We start from the raw sequence: 19,005 nt of genomic DNA on the forward strand, positions 1-19,005 counted from the left end.
CTCTATTTCTTTTTCCAGGCAGAACCTATGTACTGCTGTTTAAGTCAGTTACCCCAGAAGATATTGGTGAGATTAAATTTACAGCTGATAAGACCTCATCAACTGCGAAACTTAAAGTGAAAGGTAAACAAGTCTGTGTGATGTGCTCAAATCATACTGTCTGTATGTTGCTGCACGCATTGGCTAACCACTGTTACAATGTTCAGATGTGGTTGCAAATGGATTATTTGTATTCACTGTGACAAAAATAGAAACGTGCAAATAATCAGATACTTCTGCACATTTAAAACCTTTTAATACTGAAGGAGTCTGTAAACAGATTTCAAGTTATGCAAAAGTCAGATTATGTTTGCATTAAAAAAAAAACTTGAACATTTTAACTGGTTTAGTGAGCCAAATGTAAAGTTATGTTTGCATTAAAAAAAAAAAAATTCTTGAATATGACTTGAACATTTTAACTGGTTTAGTGAGCCAAATGTAAAGGTCACTGCTAAAAGTTATCCAATTGCAACTCACATTTACATTGTTATGCCTCATTGAGGCCTGATGGCAAAGGAAACAAAACTAGCCCAGACTGAGGATCAGTTCAAGGGGTACGGTCAAAGCTTTCTCACTAGACTGAATGTAGGGCTGAGTGAGACGTATAAATGATGTTAAAGACACAAACTCTGTGACTGATTAGATACCGTACTTTGCTATCATCTGACCATAAGCTGCTCTAAGTTGCATCAACATTCCATTTCCTGGCACACAGTAATTCCTGTTTAATGAAGTCATCACAAGATTATTGCTATCTGCTTTAGCTTTTTGCAAAAATGCTGTAACTTATGGTGCATCAAAGTCATTAATGCTCTTTTGCATAGTAGCCCCATTTTGCTTCAGCCATAAGGAAATACAATTATGAACATTGCCTCATTAAGTGTGCTTAGGCAAGGGCTTTGGCAAGGCCTTGGCATCAACAGCCTTTGACCTTACTCTGTTGCATACATGATAGTTTTCATTGATTCAGTGTCATTGTTACTGTAGAGCTGCCTGTCAAGTTTGTGAGGAGACTCAGGGATAAGATAGCGATGTTTAAGCATCGTGGTCATCTTGAATGCCAAGTGTCACGTGCCAGCGCAAAAGTGAAGTGGTACAAGAACAAGACCGAGATCAAACACGGCAAAAAGTACGAGATCAAGAGCGAAGATGTGTACCGAAAACTCACCATCAACGATGTGGACTCCGGGGACGAAGACACGTATACCTGTGACGCCATTGATGACAAGACATCCTGCAAACTGCTTGTGGAAGGTAACCTGATGGAAGATGATAAAGGTTGTTTAAGGCTTAGTTGAGTTTACCAGCTGTAGGGGGTATGTTTATGTGTCTGAAAAAGTACACAAAACAAGCCATCAGACTCCTTGTCAATGAGGTATCTGTCTGTAAATCTATGTCCGTCTGTCTCCATGTGTGTATTTACATGGACGTATCTATCAATCTCTCTGAAATGATTAAGGACATATAGTAACAATATTTTTATCAGATTTATTTCTTGGCCATTTTGAAACAAGGCTCACGTACTAAAAGAAATAACAAACTAATTGGTATTTCAAATAATTTATGAAAGAAAGAAATTAGCACACATGTACCACAGCAGGTATAGTAAACCTCATAGGTGCTTTCAGTCAAGTTTGGTAGGATGTCATTACAGTAAAATCCATGGATGAAGAACAAGCCTTTTTCTCAGAAAACACTTGAACATATCACACTAGTAGAAATACAGGTGTTATTAGTAAAACATCAGTGCTGCATCAGTGTCAGGGTCCTGGCATGCCAGCTCACTCACACTGTCACAATATCATGGGTTACTGGGACAATAGAATCGACGTATCACTTTTGTTAGTTGCACCTGTGCTTTTCCAACTACTTTAAGTTAATGTCTATAGTGCTTTACTGCCCTAGCAAGTGCAAAAGAATACACAGGAGAGTGAGATGTACAGTAGCCAAAGTATATGACAACACCTGTGCTAGAGTATAGTGGCTTAAAATAGGACAAAAAATAATGGTTGCAGTGGTTTTTCATGAAACTGATGTGCTCTGCATGTTCAGCAATTGTGTTATATTTGTCTATGATTTATGTGAGGTGTTTTTTCTTCCTTATTTTCAGTCAGTTGTATGATTTCAAAATGCATATTACTAATGGTGGATAACAAGATGAATTAGTTGCAGGTAACAATGAAGACAAATGCAGATATATATCTGTATCACTGTTTGTGTCGGCTAAAAAGTAGTTGCAGTAAGTTTATTTTACCACCAATAAAAGTCCTGCTCATTCAGTATGTATGTTAGCTTAAAATCCTAAACAAATCTAGGTGATCTGTATTTAGATGTTTTCTTACTGTTATGAATTTATATAACAACAAAACATTTTGGTCAATATTAGGTTATTAGTTTCCCAAAGAACTTTATCTGGTTTCTGCATCAAAATGCAGTTTTGGGTTGGCTTTACTGTATACTTAACATTACTCTTGAACATTTTTCAAATAATACTATTATTTTCTAAAATGTGTTTCATATCCCGTTTTAATGAAAAGAAAATTCTGCAAGATTATTTTTTTCTAGCACAAAAAAATTAGATTTTTTTTCCTTTTTTTCTAAACTCTAATGCAGCGTTTGGCAACAATGTAAAGTATACTGGAGTTTCAATTTGTTAAAAAAGGGCTAAACAAATGGAACCCTCCTTCTCTATATATCAACATTACTATTAATTTATGGAATCATGTCATTGACTTTTCCCTAAACCATTCTCTCCTTTAGAGCAGTCCATCAGCATTGTGCGGGAGCTTAGTTCTGTGGAAGTGACAGAACCTTTTGCAGCTGTTTTTGAAGTTGAAATCAGTATGGAACTGGTAAAACCTCCGATATGGACTCTGAATGGAGTCGCTGTGCAGGAGAGCGCTGATGTTGAGATGGAAAAAGAGGGCACTTTGCACCGCCTCACTTTCAAAAAGACCAAAGCGTTGATGACAGGACCGGTGCAGTTTACAGCTGGGAAAAGCAAATCTTTAGCCCAGCTCACAGTCAAAGGTAAGAGTTTGTATCATGTTCATAGCAGTTGGCCCCACTAATGTTTATGCTGTGATACAGATGAAGGTTAACTTATCCATCATCAATCTGTTGAGTCTAATCGCATACTGTTCCTCACATTTAGAGCGTCCGCTTGAGATTGCAGAGCCCATCAAAGATGTGAAGGCAAAGGAGAAAAGCTCAGCCATTCTCACGTGCAAGTTCTCTGCCGCACCTAAAGATGTTAAGTGGTTCAAAGGTCAGGTACCTCTCTCATCGTCTGACAAGTATAACATAAAGCAAGATGCTACAAGGGCTCAACTTACCATTCAAAAGTTGACCGAGGAGGACAGTGGGCAGTATTGCTGCAAGTCTGGACCTGCTGAGACCAAAGGCACACTTACTGTGGAAGGTAGAGTACAGACCTTTCAATACAACACAAAATACTGAACGTTTGGATTTAAAGCAGCTGATTTAGTAAAGTCTGAGACCAAAGTTTTCTTCAAACTGAACTTTTCTTGTTTCTTCTGTACAGTGCGTGAAATTAAAATCACCAAGCACTTGACTGACACAGAGGTTGATGAAGATAGCGATGCAGTGCTTACATGCGAGATCAACTATGCGGATGAAGAGGTGCAGTGGCGTTTAAATGACAAGGTGCTCTTCACTAATGAAGTCAACACTATAGCTCATGACGGGAAGCTTCACAAGCTCACACTGAAAAACTTGGCACCTCAAGATGGTGGGACTATCACCTTCCAAGTCCGCAAGGTCAAAGAGTCTGTGACGCTCAAAGTTAAAGGTAAGACCTTTTATTACTTTTACAAGCATTGGCAATTGTTCTGAAAATCAACTTTTTATGAATTCTGTCAATGTGGGCCACCCCATTCCACCCAGAATGTGAGAAGATAATATACAGTATATCTTTAAGTTCTTCTCTACTGTGTGTTTCCCTCCAGAGAAGCGTGCTGTGTTCCTCAAGTCTCTAGATGATGTCATAGGAGAGGAGAAAGGCATGATAACTCTGGCGTGTGAGGCGTCCAAGCCCAGGGTGTCGCCCTCATGGAGAAAAGAAGGCAAGGTCTTGAAGGCTGGACCAAAGTACGAGCTCCTTCACACAGGCAAGTCTTTGGGACTGATCATCAAAGACGTCACCAAAGAAGATGCTGGAGAGTATAGTTGTGATCTGGGAACTGAGGTTTCGAAATCAAAGGTCACTGTAAGAGGTGGGTACTGTTGTATGAAATCCATATATTCATATTTGTGTTGTTTGGCATCAACTTAAAACTCTCTACTCTCCCACATTTAGAGATTGGCATCGGAATAACCAAATGGCTGAAGTCAGCTGAGGTGAATGAGGGAGAGACATGTGGCTTTGAGTGCATCTTATCTCGTGAGAGCACAGATGAGTGTTCCTGGACTCTTAATGGGCAAACTGTCACAAACAGCGGCCGCTTCAAAGTCACAAGTAAAGGACGCAAGTACATGCTGACCATAAAGGATGTTACTGCTGCTGATGCTGGAGAGGTGGCCTTCAGCCTTAAAGAGCTGAGCTCCAAAACAACATTAACAGTTGAAGGTGTGTTATATGTCTAATTTTATGAGGCTCAGCAAAACTACAGACATTACAGTATTAAGTATGCCATCCTCCTTTATTGCAGGCAAAGCCTCATCTGTGTCGAAAGGACTCCAGAACGTTAGTTCTGTTCAAGGGGAAGATGCGGTATTTACCTGTGAGGTAACACAGGTTACTTCTACTGTAAAGTGGTCCAAGGAAGGCAAAGCCATCAAAAAGAGCCAGAAGTATGACCTTAGCCAGGAGGATAAGGTCATGAAGTTGATCATCCATAATGTCTCTGCTCAAGACTCTGGAGAGTACAGCTGTGAAGTCGTTGGAGGTGCAACCACCAGAGCCAAACTGGAAATTAAGGGTAAGAGGAAAGATTCTGCATTTATACTTTCATCTTACTAAAATTTAAATCTGTTACAGTGTAGGAGCATTTAAGATATCTACGGAGCCTAAGACTTACTGTATGTAAAGACTGTGTGAGAAAGCTAACCAATATCTGTAGTAAACACCAGGAGCACCGATTTTTTGATTATGTAATTTTCTGAAAGCAAGTTTCATCCAATCCCTCATTTTAATCATTTTCTTTTTACAGAGCCGATCCATAAATTCACTAAAGCTCTAAAGGACAGCAAGGCAGAGGAAAAGAGCTCCGTGACCTTGCAATGTGAGACTGCACAAACCCCATCCACTGTTGTCTGGCTGAAAGGTCACTCAGAGCTCAAGGCTGGAGGTCGATACGAGATGTCCCAGAAGGAGGCGGTCTTAACTCTAACTATCAAACACTTGGAGGAGAAGGACACTGATATCTACACCTGTGACGTGGGCACTGCTAAGAGCATGGCAAAGCTGACAGTAAATGGTAAGATCTTCAATATGTATACAAGTTTAGGGTAAGTTCTTGTGTTATTAAGTTATCTGAGTATTGATTGTTCTGTTAGTCTGATGACTCAGGGAGGGTTTAGAGTGGATGATGGTAAGTATTTATGTCTTCCCTGATGCTGGCTATTTTCATACAAATCATTTTTAATACAAGAAAAAAATGTTATATTCACACAAAGGTAGAAAGGAACAAGAAATTAAACACTTATCTGACAATTTCACTCATAATGTATTTTGCAAGGTTTTGAGGGGAATGAGATGAATGTTGACTTCTACCAGAGCTTGGTTTGGTTTTTCTTTCAAGGCCAGTTGGAGATTATAGCAGAAAAACCACAGGATGTTTGTATTGTTTGAATGGGAATCTGCTGCATTTGTTTGCCATGTCAGTCCTCCTGATCTGCCTCATGTACGGTGGTACGCTGCTGCATCCAGGCCCCCTCAGGGGTATTCCTGTTCTAGGGGAAGGTTTCTTTCTAAATCTCCTGCATTTTCCAAGAAGAAGCTTGTTGTTTGGTATTTTGCACTGCCAGGGTTGTACGCTAAGATCTACTTTGCTCTTTTGTTTGTCATTTTTATTTCCTCTTTGTCATGGGTTTGTACGATTGAGATACTGCTGGCACATCCACAAATGTAAAATGCTTCCATTAGCATGTGCAAATGTCTCAAAAAGACCTGTTCCCAAATGCATTGTCTTGTCATGCATGGTCTCCACACTGCACTGAACTGCAATGAATGATTCCTTTGTTGGTTATCCTCTGTGCATTTGAAAAATGATTCAATTCTGTAGTATTGTAATGGGAAAGTTTGTTTTTGTTTGTAGAGTGCATTGTTTTAGGAAAACCTTTATCAAAAGGAAGATCAGTCCAACTGTTGTAATCATTTTTGGCTTCCAACACCCAGCGTTGGATGACGGGAGCATTATCTTCACTGCTACTCACTTTCCATTCTCCATCACAACCCATCAAAATACTACACAGTTTGATATAATCAAGTCATTCTTCATTTTTTAGCCCTGCCTGCCAGTTTTAAAGAGACGCTCAAGAACCAGGAGAAAACCGAAGGAGAGACTGTGACTCTTTGCTGCAAGATATCAAAACCTGCAGCTGACATTCAGTGGAAGAAAGGCTCGGAAATTCTCAAAGCTGGAGAGAAGTATAGGATGAAGCAGGAAGAGACCTCCTGTGAGCTTCTGATAAAGGATCTGAAGGTTGAAGATATTGGAGAGTATTTTTGCGTGTGCGGGGACCAGAAGACATCTGCAACTGTGAAAGTCGTTGGTATGGGAACGTTAAGTATTTCTTGGTTTTGTGTGCTTGTGGTGTATTTTCCAAAGGAGTTACACTTCTGTTGTTTGAATCATAACCTTTGTTAACAATTATTACTTGATATTTATAAGTAATGAAAACTTGGTTGTATAGCATTGCCGCCCACCTTCAAACTGAAGCTGGAGAGCCAGGAGGCTGAGGAAGGAGCCAGTGTTACTCTGCGATGTGAGCTCTCGAAACCTGGAGTGCCAGTGGAGTGGAAGAAGGGAACACAGGCCATGAAGTCTGGAGAAAAGTACCAGATGAAGCAGAAGGCCTCTGTGAATGAGCTACTGATTAAGAAAGTGGTGCCCGAAGACAGTGGAGACTACAGCTGTGTGTGTGGAGACCAAAAGACCTCAGCTAGCCTTAAGATCAAGGGTAGGAGGAGGATTCAGTTGGAAGAATTGTAAAGCAGTTTTTTGTTTGTAAATATGGAAACACTGTGTAATGTAGACTGCATGTCATCATGGATTGCTAATTATCAGCGTTTGTCTTCTGCGTTCTGTGCTTTTTTTTGTTTTGTACTTATTATATGTTTTATGTAATGGCATGCCAATGTATGCTAACCATCAAATAAATGCTCAGCCCAACCAGTGACCTTCAAACAGAAGCTGGAGAGCAAGGAGGCCGAGGAGGGGTCTGACATTACTCTGCGTTGTGAGATTTCTAAACCTGGAGTGCCAGTGGAGTGGAAGAAGGGGACACAGGTCCTGAAGTCTGGAGAAAAGTACCAGATGAAGCAGAAGGCCTCTGTCAATGAGCTACTGATTAATAGAGTGGTGGCCGAAGACAGTGGAGACTACAGCTGTGTGTGTGGAGACCAAAAGACCTCAGCTAGCCTTAAGATCAAGGGTAGGAGGAGGATTCAGTTGGAAGATTTGTAAAGCTGTTTTTTGTTTGTAAATATGGAAACACTGTGTAATGTAGACTGCATGTCATCATGGATTGCCAATTATCAGCGTTTGTCTTCTGCGTTCTGTGCTTTTTTTTGTTTTGTACGTATTTTATGTTTTATGTAATGGCTTGCCAGTGTATGCTAACCATCAAATAAATGCTCAGCCCAACCAGTGACCTTCAAACAGAAGCTGGAGAGCCAGGAGGCCGAGGAGGGGTCTGACATTACTCTGCGTTGTGAGATTTCTAAACCTGGAGTGCCAGTGGAGTGGAAGAAGGGGACACAGGCCCTGAAGTCTGGAGAAAAGTACCAGATGAAGCAGAAGGCCTCTGTGAATGAGCTACTGATCAACAAAGTGTTGCCAGAAGACAGTGGGGACTACAGCTGTGTGTGTGGAGACCAGACGACCTCAGCTAGCCTTAAGATCAAGGGTAGGAGGAGGATTCAGTTGGAAGAATTGTAAAGAAGTTTTTTCTTTGTAAATATTGAAACTGTGTGTAATGTAGACTGCATGTCATCATGGATTGCCAATTATCAGCGTTTGTCTTCTGCGTTCTGTGCTTTTTTTTTGTTTTGTACGTATTTTATGTTTTATGTAATGGTTTGCCAATGTATGCTAACCAGCAAATAAATGCTCAGCCCAACCAGTGACCTTCAAACAGAAGCTGGAGAGCAAGGAGGCCGAGGAGGGGTCTGACATTACTCTGCGTTGTGAGATCTCGAAACCTGGAGTGCCAGTGGAGTGGAAGAAGGGGACACAGGTCCTGAAGTCTGGAGAAAAGTACCAGATGAAGCAGAAGGCCTCTGTGAATGAGCTACTGATCAACAAAGTGTTGCCAGAAGACAGTGGAGACTACAGCTGTGTGTGTGGAGACCAAAAGACCACAGCTAGCCTCAATATCAAGGGTAGGAAGAGGGTATTCAAAGAATCTGTTTGTTTTTATTTAATTAAGAAGATTTTTTGTTTTGTTGTTTGTTTTGGAGTCTGCATGTCATTATTGATTCTAAATTGTCAGCCTTGTCTACTGTCTTCAATGTTCTGTGTTTTTTTGTATCATTTTTATGTAATTATTGTTTTGTTTTTATGCAATGGCATACCACTGGGTTCTAATTCCTGATGAATGCTCAGCCCAACCAGTGACCTTCAAACAGAAGCTGGAGAGCCAGGAGGCTGAGGAAGGAGCCAGTGTTACTCTGCACTGTGAGCTCTCTAAATCTGGAGCCCCAGTGGAGTGGAAGAAGGGGACACAGGTCCTGAGGTCTGGAGAAAAGTACCAGATGAAGCAGAAGGCCTCTGTCAATGAGCTACTGATTAACAAGGTGGTGCCAGAAGACAGTGGAAACTACAGCTGTGTGTGTGGAGACCAAAAGACCACAGCTAGCCTCAATATCAAGGGTAGGAGGAGGATTTTCAAAGAGTCAGTTTAAAGCAGCTTTTTGTTTGAACATACTTAGGCACGTGTGTTTTGGAGTCTGCATGTCATCATAGATTGCAGTTTTTTAGTGTTTGTCTTCTGTGTTTTTGGTTTTTGTTCTGTACGTATTTTATCTTTTATGTAATGGCTTGTCAGTGTATGCTAACCAACAAATAAATGCTCAGCCCAACCAGTGACCTTCAAACAGAAGCTGGAGAGCCAGGAGGCCGAGGAGGGGTCTGACATTACTCTGCGTTGTGAGATCTCGAAACCTGGAGTGCCAGTGGAGTGGAAAAAGGGGACACAGGTCCTGAAGTCTGGAGAAAAGTACCAGATGAAGCAGAAGGCCTCTGTGAATGAGCTACTGATCAACAAAGTGGTGCCCGAAGACAGTGGAGACTACAGCTGTGTGTGTGGAGACCAAAAGACCACAGCTAGCCTCAATATCAAGGGTAGGAGGAGGATTCAGTTGGAAGAATTGTAAAGCAGTTTTTTCTTTGTAAATATTGAAACAATGTGTAATGTAGACTGCATGTAATCATGGATTGCCAATTATCAGCGTTTGTCTTCGGCGTTCTGTGCTTTTTTTTGTTTTGTACGTATTTTATGTTTTATGTAATGGTTTGCCAGTGTATGCTAACCAGCAAATAAATGCTCAGCCCAACCAGTGACCTTCAAACAGAAGCTGGAGAGCCAGGAGGCCGAGGAGGGGGCTGACATTACTCTGCGTTGTGAGATCTCGAAACCTGGAGTGCCAGTGGAGTGGAAGAAGGGGACACAGGTCCTGAAGTCTGGAGAAAAGTACCAGATGAAGCAGAAGGCCTCTGTCAATGAGCTACTGATTAACAAGGTGGTGCCCGAAGACAGTGGAGACTACAGCTGTGTGTGTGCAGACCAAAAGACCACAGCGAGCCTCAATATCAAGGGTAGGAGGAGGGTTTTAAAGATTTTTTTAAGTAACATTTTCTTTGTTTACAGTGCAGTGTACATGTTTGTTCTGGAGTCTACATGTCATTGTTGATTGTAAACTGTCAGTGTTTGTCTTATGTGTTTTTTTTGTACCAATTTAATGTATTTATTGTTTTTATTTTGACTTTTTTATATTTTGTGGACTGGTTTCTAATAACAAATAAATGCTCAGCCCAACCAGTGACCTTCAAACAGAAGCTGGAGAGCCAGGAGGCCGAGGAGGGGGCTGACATTACTCTGCGTTGTGAGATCTCTAAACCTGGAGTCCCAGTGGAGTGGAAGAAGTTTGCCCGTGTCCTGAAGTCTGGAGAAAAGTACCAGATGAACCAAAAGGCCTCTGTCAATGAAATCCTTATCAAAAAAGTGGCGCCAGAAGATAGTGGAGACTACAGCTGTGTGTGTGGAGACCAAAAGACTACAGCTAGCATCAAGATCAAGGGTAGGAGGATTTGTGTTTTAGACCTCTACAGTGTTTATAGAGGGGCTGGTGTAAGTGAGAAAATGCATTTTGGGATGTCATAATAATAATAGCTTTAAAACTGTATGTAGAGTTGATGGATGATTGTTTGTACTACATTCTGTTTTGTTTTGTTTTTTCAACTGCAGCACTTTTATTGAAGCGCTTGCTTTGGCTTATGGTGTTCCTGTTTCTTGTCGTCTGTTGCTGCTTCATAACATGTCAGCTTCCCATATGGGTGTCCACACAGATTTGTCAGCTGCTTCCTTTACGTTGTATGTCGTGTATGAAAGGTTTGGATGGCTTCGTCTTAATCGTTTTCCTGCTGTGATGCAGAGTTTTTTTTTTACCATTCTCTTTTCTTACAAGATATATCATCACTTCATTTTTTTATTGGTAGTAGTGTTGTCAATTGATCATTTCTGTTTGCAGGGTTCCTGTTTACTGTTCCTGTCTAATTAATCATTTAAGCCGTTTGATCTTTATTTACTTATTTACAAATTTATTGACTCATTTGGTGCAGTGACACTTAGTTTCTAAGTATGATGGTAACGTGTTGAATTCAAATTGTGTCCTCTCAGCTGTGAAGCTGTCGGCTTCTACTACGACCACAAAACTGGAATCTAAGAGGCAGGAAATAAAAGAAACAACTGAAGGTATGAAGGGAATCTGTCATTTTGCTGGCTTGACTTTCAGCTTTATGTGCTCTGTCCATCTTGATAATGGTCTTGTGTTGCCATGTGCAGTCTGCCCTTAAATTGGACTTGTGCCTTTTGGCCTGTACAGGTTATGATAGATGTATTCTTACAGCATTATTTCTTTCGAGTTGACCAGCTTTTTAAGGTTGCAGTTTTTGCGAGCTTCTGCTTCTTATCGTTGGATTGTGTTACAGTTTTCATGTTGGCCTTTTCCATCTGTATGCAGTATATGTGAAATACCTGGCTCATTTAAAACACAGAAGACAAAGAAGCCTTTTATTTATGCCAGTGGTCTGTTGATGGTTTGAGGATCCCTGTTGTCGGCTGAAGTCTATATGTGCATATTACTTATGTTTGGCATGATTAATTGTCCTTAACATGATATTTGCCTGGTTGGACACGGCACACAGCATTCCTGTCTGTATCACATTTGTATTTCAGCCAGGACTCTTCAAACTGTGTCTGTGGCTGCCAACGACAAGCAGAGGAGGCAAGAGATAAATGAGACAGTAGAAGGTAATTTATAGTTTCTAAGCTTTTCTTGGTTATTCTGTCCTTTTGAGGTTGTAAGAAACAGTCTGTGCAATGCATTGCTTTGTTAAGCAAAAAATGAAAAACAGTTATAACTCGACTTTCACTCCATGGCTTGGCTGCTGATTGTTGTCATAAATCAAAAGCTTGTTATGTTATGAATTGGCTTCCTGTTGGCTAAAGGAATTGCTCTAAGGCTGTATATGGTTTACTCTACTGTTACATTGCTGACCTCACCTGTGCTTTATCATGCGCCTGCTGGTAAATGTACCACTTATATTCAGGTGTTAAATGTTGTGATCTCTGTTTTTTTGGGGCTTGCGCTACTGTTGTTGAAAAAGAGCATCGTTTTAATCTCAACATCTGTGAATTATCCGTGGTCTTTGGGTTACTTTGTTGCATGGAGGCTGACTCATTGGTTTGGAGACACGTCTTTGTTCCGATCAGCAATTATTACAGCTGTCTGAAAGCATTTAAACATTGTGGGTCCAATGTTGTGTTCAATTTTTTAGCTGTCACTCTGCCAACGACTGGACAGACCCCTAAACAGCAGCTGCTCAAACAGGAGATTGAGAGAGATTCACAACAGCTGAAATTGGGACCTGAAGGTAAAGAGAGACTTGTTTGCATGGCTTTTGTCAGCAACTGTGAGATCTGTCAATACTGTAAGCATGGTCAACATTTGATGTATTTGAGATGTAATTTAAAGCCTGCAGAAAAACACTTCACAAGAAAGTCAAACTGGAGTGTTTGGAGGGCATTGCATCACCTCAGACTGGATTTGCTACTGACATCAGCTCTGCATATTTCGATGCTGTATGTTTATGGCACTTTGGCAGTTCTGTTACTGTTGCTTTGTGATGGATTATTGATAATGATCTCTGAGGAAAAAGAGGCTCTTGTTTATTTTTTGTTTGTAGCTTTATTGAAGTATTGCTTTCTGTTTTCACGGATATTGTTGTTAACACTCAATTTGACTGTAAGCACATCGACACTTATAACCCAACAACAAAAATGTTAGTGGCCCAAGTTTCACTGCAAGTACTGGGTTATTGTATGTGTGTGTGTGTGCTTCCCTGGCTCCTGTCATCTGTTGTCTTCAAGTTGTAGAATCTACTACTATAAGATTGTGAGGGTAATGTTGTGTTTTATCCCAGTTGTAAAAACTGCTGCTGGAATCACTGCAAAACAAGACACACAGAGGCAGGGGACCAAAGAGACAGTACAGGGTATGCAAAGTTTTTAACTATTTGTTGTCCTTGTGCTTTTTCAATGCAGGTGTTCTGTCTGTATGGATGTTGCTCACTTTCTATGCTGTATCAAGCATGTTATGTGTCTGGCTCTAGCTTTTTTTATGCAGATGTACAGAATGGGCAATGGACAAAGGGGATGTAAATTGTACCTTGGTATATTGAATAATTTTTAAAGCAGAAATGCCTGGCCATAGCTGTTATGTTCTTGCACAGCAGTTTTTAAGTGTTTGTGCTTCTCATGGTTTTTGGTGTAAGTGGCATGATTGAAAGACTGTAAGCAGAAGTTATAATTATACTGCATAAACAGTAATTGATGTACGTTGTCATGTATCTGAAGACATGCTGGTTTGTGAGAGAAACTGTTAACTGTGGCCTGGACCCTCTGCTTATGTGTCCGTCTGTATACTGGTGCGCTGTGTGATGCTTAAATGTTTACTTCTCTTAAAAGATCCATTCAGAGGTCTGTGATCAGAGTTGAAGTTTACCAGTCTGAGAGATGGAAGTGAATTGTATAATGCAAGATGTTGCTGAAATATAGCATGTGTGTTTATCAAATGCTCGCTGCATTAATAGACTCCAACAATGAGATTTGTGGAGGTGTCATGTATCAGGTATAATCAGACTGTCATGTTTTATCACAGCAGAAAAGCTGCCAAATGCTCCAGCAGCTGTGACCGTACTCTCTCAGGATACCAAGAAAGTGGAGGAAGGTATGAAACCATAGTTTTACCTAACTAAGAATTACTTTTTCTTTGTTATTCTGAGATTAGCTCATCTATGTGGTGATGTTGGTTGCCATTTGCCTCTGTGCTTCTATTGTCTTTGTATGACAAGCTCTTGGTCATGGCACTCTGTACGTTCTTTAAGATACTGCTTTTGTGGTTGCACATATTGTGCTGTCTTGGACATTGTGGCTCTAAAACTTGTGGCATATAGCTTTTGATTTGCTGTCTTGTTTGGCCTGTTGGTGAAGAGTTCCAGTTAATTACGAGTTGAATTAAAACCTACATTATATGTCTACAAATGACTTCAGTTACAGCAGAGAAGTCACCAGCCTCAGCAGAGAGTTCCAGGGTTGAGCCTGAGAAGCAAGAAGCCAAGAAGAGAGTTAAAGGTATGTGGTAATGTTACAGAGATACTCCAAGAACACTGTGTGTTCTGGGTTCAATGGGTCATTAGTGTTTCTGGATGCTGGGGTTTTGTCAATGCACATGCTATGAAGGCATATGCCACAGTTCAGACTGTTATGTTGTTACAAAGCGTCCTTGTGTCTTGAGGGTTTTCAGTTCATCCTCTGTTGCATTTGCAGCAAATCCATGTTTATACCAGTCTTTGAGCTGCTCTGTGTTTATCATAGTAGATATTTAAGGTCTGATTAAATGAATTACCCTTCCAGAAGTTCACACGCCTGCTGTTTCTGAAGCAGTCCTAAAGCCAGAGCCTGCAAAGCTGGATACAACTGTGACAGGTAGAAGTTTTGTAGAGCCTGCTCTTCATGTATCTGCATCGAATCTGTTGTTTTCCATCTGGAGTTTTGTATGCTGTGTATCAGTTTTGCTTGTTGTTGATCACTTCGTATTTACTTGTGGATGCCAGTTATGCTGTACTTTGGATTATTGTTGTCTCCAGAAAGGAATAACTAAGAGCTTTGTTTGACAGACTTGATAAATGCTTAACTGGTCCCCTGTTTGGAATAGTAGTAGGGATCAGTGACTGTGTATCAGTGTTGTTGTTTGTGCAAGAAAGTAAAACTGGAGAGTGTAGAGTGATTGGATGTACTGCTAACACCAGTTCTGCATTGACTGTTGAATATTTTGATGCTGTATGTTTATGGCACTTTGGCAGTTCTGTTGCTGTTGCTTTGTGATGGATTATTGATAATGATCTCTGAGGAAAAAGAGGCTGTTATTGATTTTTTGCTTGTAGCTTTTTTGAAGTATTGCTCGCTGTTTTCATTGATCTTGCTAATCCTCAATTTGACTCTAAGGACATCGACATGTTTAAGACAAAAAGGACATGTTATTGTATGTGTGTGTGTGCTTCCCTGGCTCCTGTCATCTGTTGTCTTCAGGTTATAGAATCTACGACTGTATGATTGTGAGGGTAATGTTGTGTTTTATCCTAGTTAAAAAAACTGCTGCTGGAATCACTGCAAAACAAGACACACAGAGGCAGGGGACCAAAGAGACAGTACAGGGTATGCAAAGATTTTAAATCTTTATTGTCTTTGTGCTTTTTCAATGCAGGTGTTCTGTCTGTATGGATGTTGCTCACTTTCTATGCTGTATCAAGCATGTTATGTGTCTGGCTCTAGCTTTTTGTGCAGATGTACAGAATGGGCAATGGACAAAATGAATGTAAATTGTATATTGAATAATCTTTGAAGTATACATGCCTGGCCATAGCTGTAATTGATGTACGTTGTCATATTACTTAAGACACGTTGGTTGGTGAGAGAAACCATAGTTTCACCTAACTATAAATGACTTTTTTTAAATTCGCAAATTAGCTCATCTATGTGGTGATGTTGGTTGCTATTTGCCTCTGTGCTACTATTGTCTTTGTTTGACAAGCTCTTGGTCATGGCACTCTCCGTATGTTTTTTATGATACTGCTTCTGTGGTTACACACAGCATGAATATATGTATTGTGAAAAAAAACAAACAAGTGAAGATCTTTTGTCGCTGTCACATGGAAAAGTTTAGATGGTATTGTGCTGTCTTGGACATTGTGGCTCTAAAACTTGTGGCATATTGCTTTTGTTTTGCTGTCTTGTTTGGCCTGTTGGTGAAGAGTTCCAGTTAATATCGAGTTGAATTAAAACCTACATTATATGTCTACAAATGACTTCAGTTACAGCAGAGAAGTCACCAGCCTCAGCAGAGAGTTCCAGGGTTGAACCTGAGAAGCAAGAAGCCAAGAAGAGAGTTGAAGGTATGTGGTAATGTTACAGAGAAACTCCAAGAACGCTGTGTGTTCTGGGTTCAATGGGTCATTAGTGTTTCTGGATGCTGGGGTTTTGTCAGTGCACATGCTGTGAGGGCATATGTCTTACGTAGTGACAAAGCGTCCTTGTGTCTTGAGGGTTTTGTCAGTAGTCTGACCCATTTGTTCTTCTTGGCTCATGATGAGTTAAAGTCACATATTGGATCTTTTTTTAAATGTATCAGTTCAGCAACATCCTCTGTTGCATTGGCAGCAAATCCATGTTTATACCAGTCTTTGAGCTGCTCTGTGTTTATCATAGTAGATATTTAAGGTCTGATTAAATGAATTACCTTTCCAGAAGTTCACACGCCTGCTGTTTCTGAAGCAGTCCTAAAGCCAGAGCCTGCAAAGCTGGATACAACTGTGACAGGTAGAAGTTTTGTAGAGCCTGCTCTTCATGTATCTGCATTGAATCTGTTGTTTTCCATCTGGAGTTTTGTATGCTGTGTATCAGTTTGCTTGTTGTTGATCACTTTGTATTTACTTGTGGATGCCAGTTATGCTGTACTTTGGATTGTTGTTGTCTCCAGAAAGGAATAACTAAGAGCTTTGTTTGACGGACTTGATAAATGCTTAACTGGTCCCCTGTTTGGAATAGTAGTAGGGATCAGTGACTGTGTGTCAGTGTTGTTGTTAGGTCAGGTTCAGGTTATAGAATCTACTACTGTTAGATTGTAAGGGTAATGTTGTGTTTTATCCTAGTCAAAAAAACTGATGCTGAAATCGCTGCTAAACAAGACACACAGAGGCAGGGGACCAAAGAGACAGTAGAGGGTATGCAAAAATTTCAACTAAGCCTTTAAGCCTTGTGCTTTTTGATGCTGAGGTTTTATCCATACAGAATTTTGCTCACTTTTTATGCTCTCTCAAGCATGTTATGTGTCTGGCTTTAGCTTTTTGTGTAGCTGTAAGTTATGGGCAATGGACAAAAGTGATCTAAATGGTAAATATTTGATAATCTTTGGTATAAATGCCTGGCCGTAGCTGTTATGTCCTTGCAGTGTTTGTGCTTCTTATGGTTTTTGGTGTAAGTGGCATGATGGAAAGACTGCAAGCAACAATTTTTATTATACTGCATAGACAGTAATTGATGTCAGTGGTCATGTTAGTCAAGACATGCTGGTTTGTGAGAGAAACTGTTAACTGTGGCCTGGACCCTCTGCTTATGTGTCCGTCTGTATACTGGTGCGCTGTGTGATGCTTAAATGTTTACTTCTCTTAAAAGATCCATTCAGAGGTCTGTGATTGGAGTTGAAGTTTACCAGTCTGAGAGATGAAAGTGAATTGTATAATGCAAGATGTTGCTGAAATATAGCATGTTTTTTTTTTTAAATGCTCGCTGCACTAATAGACTCCAACAATGAGATTTGTGGAGGTGTCATGTATCAGGTATAATCAGGCTGTCATGTTTTATCACAGCAAAAAAGCTGCCAAATGCTCCAGCAGCTGTGACCGTACTCTCTCAGGATACCAAGAAAGTGGAGGAAGGCATGAAACCATAGTTTTACATCATCTAACTATATATGTCACTTTTTTGGTCATATTTACAATACAATTATACAATTCTGAAATTAGCTCATCTATGTGGTGATGTTGGTTGCCATTTGCCTCTGTGTTACTATTGTCTTTGTTTGACAAGCTCTTGGTCATGGCACTCTGTACGTTCTTTAAGATACTGCTTTTGTGGTTGCACATAGCATGCATATATGTATTGTGGAAAAAAACAAGTGAAGATCTTTTGTCGCTGTCACATGGAAAAGTGTCGATGGTATTGTGCTGTCTTGGACATTGTGTCTCTAAAATTGCTTTTGATTTGCTGTCTTGTTTGGCCTGTTGGGGAAGAGTTCCAGTTAATTACGAGTTGAATTAAAACCTACATTATATGTCTACAAATGACTTCAGTTACAGCAGAGAAGTCACCAGCCTCAGCAGAGAGTTCCAGGGTTGAACCTGAGAAGCAAGAAGCCAAGAAGAGAGTTGAAGGTATGTGGTAATGTTACAGAGAAACTCCAAGAACGCTGTGTGTTCTGGGTTCAATGGGTCATTAGTGTTTCTGGATGCTGGGGTTTTGTCAGTGCACATGCTGTGAGGGCATATGTCTTACGTAGTGACAAAGCGCCCTTGTGTCTTGAGGGTTTTGTCAGTAGTCTGACCCATTTGTTCTTCTTGGCTCATGATGAGTTAAAGTCACATATTGGATCTTTTTTTAAATGTATCAGTTCAGCAACATCCTCTGTTGCATTTGCAGCAAATCCATGTTTATACCAGTCTTTGAGCTGCTCTGTGTTTATCATAGTAGATATTTAAGGTCTGATTAAATGAATTACCCTTCCAGAAGTTCACACGCCTGCTGTTTCTGAAGCAGTCCTAAAGCCAGAGCCTGCAAAGCTGGATACAACTGTGACAGGTAGAAGTTTTGTAGAGCCTGCTCTTCATGTATCTGCATCGAATCTGTTGTTTTCCATCTGGAGTTTTGTATGCTGTGTATCAGTTTTGCTTGTTGTTGATCACTTCGTATTTACTTGTGGATGCCAGTTATGCTGTACTTTGGATTGTTGTTGTCTCCAGAAAGGAATAACTAAGAGCTTTGTTTGACAGACTTGATACATGCTTAACTGGTCCCCTGTTTGGAATAGTAGTCGGGATCAGTGACTGTGTATCAGCGTTGTTGTTTGGTCAGGTTCAGGTTATAGAATCTACTACTGTTAGATTGTAAGGGTAATGTTGTGTTTTATCCTAGTCAAAAAAACTGATGCTGAAATCGCTGCTAAACAAGACACACAGAGGCAGGGGACCAAAGAGACAGTACAGGGTATGCAAAGATTTCAACTCTAAGCCTTTAAGCCTTGTGCTTTTTGATGCTGAGGTTTTATCCATACAGAATTTTGCTCACTTTTTATGCTCTTTCAAGCATGTCATGTGTCTGGCTTTAGCTTTTTGTGTAGCTGTAAGTTATGGGCAATGGACAAAAGTGATCTAAATGGTAAATATTTGA

General features: G+C 40.3%; 1 protein-coding gene across 1 annotated transcript in view; it reads left to right on the forward strand.

Annotated features, from left to right (window-relative positions):
- Window positions 1–19,005, forward strand: part of obscnb (obscurin, cytoskeletal calmodulin and titin-interacting RhoGEF b) — a 64,853-nt gene that overhangs the window by 14,598 nt on the left and 31,250 nt on the right. The window contains exons 26-47 of the mRNA XM_069684734.1: window positions 19–123; window positions 1,027–1,293; window positions 2,800–3,069; window positions 3,194–3,460; window positions 3,584–3,850; window positions 4,008–4,274; window positions 4,358–4,627; window positions 4,710–4,979; window positions 5,211–5,477; window positions 6,508–6,774; window positions 6,916–7,182; window positions 7,864–8,130; window positions 8,339–8,605; window positions 8,829–9,095; window positions 9,300–9,566; window positions 9,774–10,040; window positions 10,265–10,522; window positions 11,122–11,196; window positions 11,680–11,754; window positions 12,282–12,377; window positions 15,094–15,219; window positions 15,876–15,956. Coding sequence (XP_069540835.1) covers window positions 19–123; window positions 1,027–1,293; window positions 2,800–3,069; window positions 3,194–3,460; window positions 3,584–3,850; window positions 4,008–4,274; window positions 4,358–4,627; window positions 4,710–4,979; window positions 5,211–5,477; window positions 6,508–6,774; window positions 6,916–7,182; window positions 7,864–8,130; window positions 8,339–8,605; window positions 8,829–9,095; window positions 9,300–9,566; window positions 9,774–10,040; window positions 10,265–10,522; window positions 11,122–11,196; window positions 11,680–11,754; window positions 12,282–12,377; window positions 15,094–15,219; window positions 15,876–15,956 — 4,830 coding nt within the window. The remainder of the gene's footprint in view (window positions 1–18; window positions 124–1,026; window positions 1,294–2,799; window positions 3,070–3,193; window positions 3,461–3,583; window positions 3,851–4,007; window positions 4,275–4,357; window positions 4,628–4,709; window positions 4,980–5,210; window positions 5,478–6,507; window positions 6,775–6,915; window positions 7,183–7,863; window positions 8,131–8,338; window positions 8,606–8,828; window positions 9,096–9,299; window positions 9,567–9,773; window positions 10,041–10,264; window positions 10,523–11,121; window positions 11,197–11,679; window positions 11,755–12,281; window positions 12,378–15,093; window positions 15,220–15,875; window positions 15,957–19,005) is intronic.

This window comes from Semicossyphus pulcher, unplaced genomic scaffold (genome assembly GCF_022749685.1).
Source record: "Semicossyphus pulcher isolate SPU_LCO1_2020_fin unplaced genomic scaffold, fSemPul1.0.p SCAF_7, whole genome shotgun sequence".
Taxonomy (NCBI): domain Eukaryota; kingdom Metazoa; phylum Chordata; class Actinopteri; order Labriformes; family Labridae; genus Semicossyphus; species Semicossyphus pulcher.